Consider the following 7993-nt stretch of genomic DNA (forward strand, 5'->3'; position numbering starts at 1 on the left):
GCACAGCGTGGTGGGGGCGGGGGGGACACAGCATAGTGGGGGGGCGATGGGCTCACACAGGCCCCACGCACAGCAGGGCACGACGGCAGCATCGGCTGCTGACCCCGGAGTCGCTCAGCCAGTGCGGGACCAGGCCACAAGGCCAGCCCACCAGCCACACGGCAGATGGCTGCTCCTCTTGGACCTTCAGGATCCCAAGGGCTGATTGCTCCCCATATCCTGCCCCCCAACTTCGGCTCCTAGAAAATGTCTGCTGACTTGTCCACCTTACCGGCCCTTCCTTTTCTTCCAACTTAATGAAACTTTAATCTCAGCCAACACCCAGGTCGGCTCTGGAGCAAAAAGCCCACGAAGAGCCCCCGTTTTACCCTGTGTGGGCAGCAGGCTAGGAACAGGGAGCCACACACCAGATGTGGCCAGAGAGCCGCAGCCACGGTGCCCAGGACCACACCAAGCCTCACGCTTGTCGGGGCGGGGGGCGCAGATGGGAAACACAGGAGTCCTGCTCGGCTTTGCAGGAGGCCCACGAGGCTAGAAGCCCCCGCCAGCGGGTCACACGGGTACACATGCCCAGAGGGCAGAGTCACGGGTGCTGTTTCTAATTAATTTACCTGAGAGCGACATGCCCACAGCTTAGAGTCCAACCGTTCCAGAAGGCTCGAGCGAAGATTCCCGACCCCCCACACACACAGCCCGCTCCCCACAGATGGCTTTCAACCCACACAGCCTTTTCTCTGATGGCTCAGTTTCATGGCTTCCTACTCTCGGTCAACGCTTAACTCCCCTTCCCATCCTTTCAAAAACTTGCAGTGAAAACATCGCTCAGAGTTTCGGTGAACGCCACTACATAACAGCTTTGCTCTGCCCCCACCAGGGGCCGTTTTGGCTGGGAACAGAGTTCCAGGTTGAGAAACCATTTCAGCTCAGACTCCGGAAGTCACCGGTCGATCCTCAGTCTTCCAGAGCTGGCCGCTGACCTCTCGAGCTCACAGGAACCTGGAGCATCTCCAGAGCCTCCCCTTCTCCGAAGGGTTCTGGGACAGGACAACAAGCTCTGGGGCGGGATCTTTCTTGGTCACTGTCCAAGGCACGTGGAGTCCATCAACCCAGCGGTTAATGTCCTCCATGTCCAGATGGTCTTAGCATCTTTGTTCAATTCCTTCCTTCAGCTTTGTCTGTTCTCTTCTTAGAATTCCTATTATTTGTCCTACCCTGGGCCTCCAGGAATAATCTTCGAATCTTCTCACCTTTTCTCTCTTCTCGCCTCTTTTGTTTTTGGAATATTTCCTTGAAATTGACCTTAAAATCTAAGCCTTCTTTGAAGTTTTCTTTATTCTGGCTATTTCTCTTAATTTCTAAAAAAAAGTTCCTGATCAGTTCTTATCTGTTCTTATCTTAATCTGTTTTATCATTTTTATGGTATCCTGTTCTTTTTTTCAAGGATGGAAATACTTTTTTGTATCTCACGGAGAATGTTGACCTTCTCTTTCCTGTAAAGTCCTTCCCCAAGTTCCTTCTTGTCCTGAGCAGAGATGTTCCCAAACGGCTGGTGATCGTGGCCTTCTGATCCCAGCGAGGTGCTAAGAGGAGGCTGCCAGGAGGCCCTCTGCGAGGGGCCAAGGCCCGCATCCGTCTCCCTCTGCAGGGTGGCCAGGTGCCTGACCAGGCAGCGGGATCCCGGGTGGCAGCATAGGACCCGGCTCTGGCACGTCGGGCCTCTCCTGAGCAGGGACGCCCCAGCCCCTCCTAGACCCACTGTCCCCTCACCGTGCCTGACATCAGGCTGCTGCCTCACCCCGCTCTGTGTCCCTATGGCTGAAGCCTCCCTGGGTCAAAGGCTCCAGCAACTAAGCCTCAGGTGTCGTGCATGGGTGGGCAAGGACCACCCTCGGGCTGACCAGGCAGCGATCTCTGTGTGATCCTGAAGAGTGGCCTTCAACCACCCCGTCCCTTGCCCTTCCTGACCACCCATCCTGCCTCTCACCAGGGTCCCTGTGCAGGCACGTCGGCTTCCGATGGCTCCTCGCTGCTGGTCACCACCCCCTATGCCTTTCCCACCGTGCAAAGTGTAAGGTCTTCTTACCTTGTCCTCTAAGACTTTTTCCCCTTTTTCCTTGTCCACATTGCTTTATACTCTTGTGTTTAATTCCTCTTGTGTGAGGAGCAAACAGATAAAAGCAGGCTTAGCTACCAGTCCCCCATCTGCAATATTTAAGTCCTTTTTCCCCTTCTATCCTCCCTCCAACTTTCCATCATGAAAGGTTCAAGCAGGGGCGCCCGGGTGGCTCAGTCGGTTGAGCTTCTGACTCTTGGTTTCAACTCAGGTCATGATGTCAGGGTCGTGAGATCAAGCCCAGCATCAGGCTCTGCGCTCAGTGTGGGGTCTGCTTGAGATTCTCTCCCCCTCTGTCCCTCCCCCCACCCATACTTCCTCTAAAGAATAAATCTTTAAAAAAAAAAAAAAGAAAGAAAGAAAGGTTCAAGCAAACATATACTGTCCCGCTCCTCTATGTGGGTGAATGACAGGACTTCTGTCAATGAACCAGAGAGATTCTAGAACACCAAGCTTCTCCAACCGATGATAACCTGAGTGAGACCTAGGGGCTTACAGACCATACCACCAGCTGTGCCCTGCTTCCCCTGGAGCCTGTGATGGGGGGTATCTTCTGCAGACCCTAGGACAAGGAAAGGACTTGTGGTTTGGGTCCCAGAGGTCAGTGACTACAAACTCGGGCTGGGAGCGGTCCCAGGACTCCGCGGCCGACCCACTCAGCGGGTTCTCAGGACGCCTACCAAACAAGGTCTTGGGGGTTTTGCTTTAAAACGGCTGAGTCACTGCACACAGTCCGCCCTCCGGGAGGTATTACTGGCTGTCCCTCCGGGCCCCTGCTCTGGGAACAGTCCCTTCTAGGCCTTTAGCATGAGTCATCCTAGCTGTCAGTTCCACTTAAGAAAGGAAAATACCCATAACTCTAGAATTTAATCAATTCCTCAAGTGGCTCTGAACTGAAGCTACTCAGAGACCTGTTTACGGAAACTTGCCTGGCTGTTTGGAGAGCTCGCACCTCCCCAGTTGGTACACAGCAACTCCATCCACTTTGAAAGACCCGAGAAGGCCTTTACCCTTACCCTACAAGGCCTCGGAGTGCTTCCAAAATTATTCCCCTATGTCCTGAGCGGGGAATACAGGTCAAGTTCTGAAACATGCCACCGGCTCAGATGGGCAAGTGGGACCCAGAGTCCCTGGCAAGCCTTCAAAACACACAGATCCCAGGCCCAACCCAAAACCAATTTACCAGAATCCAGAAGGTGGACCTGGGACTCTGCCCTGTTCCAAGGTTCCCTACCTGAACCCAGACTTGGGTTTGAGACTTCCCAGCTTGTCTGGTTTGTTCTTTTAGTGAAGGACTTTGTTCTTCAGAAGAATTTTAGTGAAGTCTCCATACACCAAAATTGATAGCAAAAGAACCGTGATGGTGATTCTGAGGCTGAGCCAGCCTTGAGAACCACTGTCCGTTTCCCAACTTCCAGAGAGAAGCCTCCCGTTGCCCCTACATCACAACCCCTTAGAGGACCAGCTCTCAGAACTCTGCACAGCCTCGTGCTCCCATCACGGCACCTTGAGCGGCAGCCGGGCTCTAACACTAGCTTATCTCCTGATTATAACCTCATCACCGCTCCACTGTTATCCTCCTAGAAGGCATTAAGAACACCAGTTCTTTCTTTTCTTTCTCTCAAGAGCCTTTAAGTCCAGCACGAAACCACAGCACGCAGTCTGAGCTGTTTCCCGGAACAGCAATGCCAGGAGGTCACTGCTGAGCCTCGCCCCGGCCTGAAGGAGTGGGAGCAGAAAGGGTCTCAAGTTGGAGGCGAGCACGGTCCTGCGTCCCCTTCCCATCAGCATCCGTTCAGACAGCGGACACTTGCTGCCACTGCAGTCGCAAAGCTCAGCACTCTTCTAGTCCGATCACGGATCCACTGTAACCTTGAACCAGAAGTCACCTTCGTAGCGGACACCCACTGCCACGGGGCCCAGCCTGCAGCGCCCCCCATCTCGGCCGGCGCATACACCAGGCGCCTTCTAAAGCCTTGGGCCAGTCCCACCGTGAGGGGGTACCCGCTGCAGTTCACCCACCCACCCACCCACCCAGAGACCTCACATCGGACCAGAGGCTGCCGGAAACCCTCTGTCACACCCTGCTCCCCAAGCGCGGGCACAAGCCGGGCACGCAGGAAGCCCCCAGAAAGGTTGGGGCTGCAAAACACAGAAGGGAGGAAGAGAGAAACGGCCGCTGAGGTAACTACTCCCCCAAGCCCTGGGGTAAACCCCAGGGCTCATGTTCAGGGGGAAAGCAGACTGTCCTTTGTGTGAAGAACAGTCAGAAGCTGACAAGCCAGCCCTGCAGCGGAAGCTACTGGGATTGTCCTAATGAAACACTCGCTGATCCCACTTCACTCCATGGGGAAAGCTCCAGAGTGTGTCAGGGAATTCAACCTTGAGTGGCCGGTGGCGCAGCGCACAGCAAAGGCTGGTGTGAGGCGACAACTGCTGGCCGGCCCCAAGGGCACGGACAGTCACCATTCCTCCACAGTGACCAGGGGGGGCAAGCTGCCCACCAGCCGCCCCCTCACCAAGTGATCAAAAGGCTGCTGCTCTCGAAGGACAGAGGCCGCCACTTACCCAGAGGGCTCAGGGCAGCCGCCACACTCTCCCCTACGTTCTTGAGGAAATTCACACTGGGATCCTCCGACGGGCCAGCAGCTTCAAGAAACAAAAAACCAAAAAACGAAAAATGTTCAATTCAAAGCAGGTTTCTCAATGACTTTGACACCTGTGACGATCCTAACACCTTCCTCACAGGGGCCCTGCATCCCCGAGAGTCTTGTCCCGGCAGCCTTCCCGCACTCTCTCCCGCTCTGGGCCCTCAGTGCCCCCGGTGCTCGGAAGCCCGTGGGGGATTCGCTACCCGCGGTATACAGTACCAACCACGCTCTAGCTCAAACCACAACAGAATCAAACACACACCCCCTCCTTTGTTCCAAACAAGGAGGTAAATCAGAGGACAGTAAGTTAATAAAATCAGAATAAAAACCAGAATCCAGAATTCTGGAATACAAGCTCTATGTTTAACTTGGTGACTACGTTTAAAAATACTTGAGCAGGGGCACCTGGCTGGCTGTGAGTAGAGCATGCACTCGAGCTCAAGGTCGTGAGTTCAAGCCCCACGCTTGGTATAGAGCTTACTTAAAAAAAAAAAAAAAAAAAAAAAGCCTTGATGGGGGTCTTGATGGGGGTGGGGAGCTCAGGGCTGAGCCACACCTGGGCCAACCTTCGGTTTAGTGCAGGTGAATTAGTGGCCTTGGGCACTCAGGTGCCCCCGTTTCCCTGTGTGTGAAATGAAGATGATGTTCCCCACTTTGTAGGTTTTGTGAGGACTAAGCATCCCGAACGGCCGTGAAGCGCCCTTACCTGATTCTGCTGCAGGGCCAGGGCGGGCGTCCCCTGCTCGGGGAGGACGCGGGCTCCAGTTCCCCGGCGGGCCCATCTCCCAGCCGGGCCACCCGAAGTGCCCGTGTTTCAGCTTCCGGAGCCAGCGGCTGTGAGAGAAGCCCTGAGGAGGAGCGAGCAGAGGGGCGGAGTAACACCCGGGCAGGGGGCTCCTTCGTCCCTGACCCCAGCCCCTCCGTGCCCGTGTGTGCACCCCAGCCTGCGAGGGAGCCCCGCTCACCTCAGAAAAGGGCCCGAAGGCGGCTGGGAAGACAAGCTTGCTGTGCTCCCGGTGCAGGCCCTTCCCCTCGCAGGCAGCGCACAGGTCGTAGTCCGGGCACACGCTGCACTTGTAGCGGGTCCCTACCACTGGCCCATTGCAACCGTCACAGATCACGTTGGGGTGCACCAGGCCGCGGGGTGCCTCCTGGGCACACGGGGGGCGGTGGTCCCGCCGACACTCCTTCTTCTCTGCAGGAAGGACAGAGAGCCACGAGGTGGGACCCCCACAGTTCCCACTCGTCACTACTGTGGGGCTTTCAGTCAGCGGCCCCTGGCCTTGCTCTCCAGACATGGAGTCCGTGTGCAACCCAGCTGTTCGAGTGACCGCAACAAGGGGACCCAAGAACCTGCCAGGAGGATCCCAGTCCCTGTGCCTGGTACCCAGTACATGTGGCCCAGGCAAGTGAGAAGCGGCAGGGAACTATGTCTGCATAGCTGTGGCCTGTGGCCTTGCCCCCCACCCCATTAAAATAACCCCACTGCATCCCGAAAGCTGCCCCCAGCCCACGGCACTTGGCCAGGGCATAATCAAGAGTGAACCCAGAGATCCCTAGGCCCCACCCCTTGTGGGACTCCTCTCGCAGCCAAGCACAGAGATGATTAAGTCCGGTGTTCAACAACCCAAGGTTCTTCCCCGCTCCTCGGAGGGGATTGCTCAATAGCCTCAAGCAGGTTTTACTCCGCAAGAAGCACCCAGCTTCAGGCAGCACCCAGGACAGACCCTTACCTTTGATGTAAATCCGGAAGATGTCATCCTTCACGTAGGACATTGCCATGCGCAGTTCCTCGTCACTGGAAAAGGCCACCAAGTCTCCGTCCTCATCTAGGTTGTGGACAAGACAGCACGTGAGCACCCGAGGCTTCTCGGTCAGATACAAGCTGCTGAGAAGGGTGGAGGCCGGTGCTAGTGGGGCATCCGCAGGCCTAGGAACTGACACACACCTGTGTGAGCCCGTGGGCAGTGGGGCTGAGGCCAGACTGCCCGTCCACTGTAACACTGCCTGGAAGGTAAGCACTCCGGGGTGGGCCCTGGGAGCCCACGGGAGACAGAGCGTGTGTGCGCATGCGTGCATGTGCGTGTGTGCAGGGGCGGCTGCTGTGACAGCTGGCCACCTGTCGCTCCACCTCTGAGCCAGCTGCCCCTTACATAGATGCTGCCTCGATCCACCTCTGACCAGGCCGAGACCCATCTTCAACCATAGGAGATCCCCACCTGTGACTGGCTCCTGGGGGCCCAGCCCCTCCAAAAGCCGGGGGGCCTGCTTCCACCCCCCCAGTGAAGCTACAATATTTGTACTACTCTGATACTTAGATTTAGCAAACGGTGTTAAAGTCCCATCATGCAGGCCAAACCACCCCCTACACCTGCAGGCTGGGCCAGCTCTGCGGGCCACCGGATGCAACGTCCACCATAATAGGGGCAGCGTCAAAAGGCGATAACCCAACACCCACCAAGAAGTGGATAAGCAAAACGCCGAATGTCCAGAAAATGGAACGTTATTCACCACAAAAAGGAATGAAGTCCAGACACAAGCTACAACACCGCTAAACCTTGAAAATGTTATGCCGCCTACAAGAAGCCGGGTACAAAAGAACCGGAAAGTGCAGGGTTCCGGGTCAATGTTTATAGGAAATGTCCAAAATAAGGAAATCCACTGAGAAAAAGATGAGCGGTCGCTTAGAGCGGAAGGGGATGAGAGCTAAATCTTGGCTAAGCCTTAGTTCCTTTCTCAGATGAGGCAAAGGTTCTGAAACTGCGAGGATGGGTGCACAAGTCGCTCTGAACTGTTCAGGCTGAATGGGTGAATTACACGGGAAGCGGATTATAGCTCCATAAAGTTGTCACAAAAACAAACAAACCAGGAACGGGTCTGACCAGCTGGCAGCGCTCCGCAGGGAGGGCCCGGCACTGCCCCTCCCAGGGGCCGGCCTTGGCTGCCCGCCTCCCTCCCGGCCCCGACCGGCTCCCCCCCCTACCCCCACACCAGCGCAGCAAGAACCGAGCGCGTTCCTGGGCTCCCGTCCCTCCGCCGACGCTGCTGCACAACGTCCTGACTGTGCCCCTCTGTCCACTGCCGGCGGGGGGACGGACGCACTCGGGCCGGCCTCGGGCGCTCCGGGGTCGGTCCTGACCACTTCTCCCCCGCCGCCACCTCGGGCTCGCCGGCCGGGCCGCGCCACCCGGAACGCAACCCCCCCCGCCCCCTCGCGCGCTGGTCGGCC

At 56.7% G+C, this 7993-nt stretch overlaps 1 protein-coding gene across 1 annotated transcript in view; it reads right to left on the reverse strand.

The window, feature by feature from the left end:
• Nucleotides 1-6700, reverse strand: part of SQSTM1 (sequestosome 1) — a 9262-nt gene extending 2562 nt beyond the window's left edge. Inside the window, exons 1-4 of the mRNA XM_011227362.3 lie at nucleotides 6498-6700; nucleotides 5730-5959; nucleotides 5471-5612; nucleotides 4682-4762 (exon numbers count right to left, since the gene is read on the reverse strand). Of these exons, the coding sequence (XP_011225664.1) occupies nucleotides 4682-4762; nucleotides 5471-5612; nucleotides 5730-5959; nucleotides 6498-6546 (502 nt within the window). The 5' untranslated portion in view covers nucleotides 6547-6700. The remainder of the gene's footprint in view (nucleotides 1-4681; nucleotides 4763-5470; nucleotides 5613-5729; nucleotides 5960-6497) is intronic.
• Nucleotides 6701-7993: the final 1293 nt, after the last annotated feature.

The sequence above is a fragment of the Ailuropoda melanoleuca genome, chromosome 3 (assembly GCF_002007445.2).
Source record: "Ailuropoda melanoleuca isolate Jingjing chromosome 3, ASM200744v2, whole genome shotgun sequence".
In the NCBI taxonomy this organism is placed as follows: domain Eukaryota; kingdom Metazoa; phylum Chordata; class Mammalia; order Carnivora; family Ursidae; genus Ailuropoda; species Ailuropoda melanoleuca.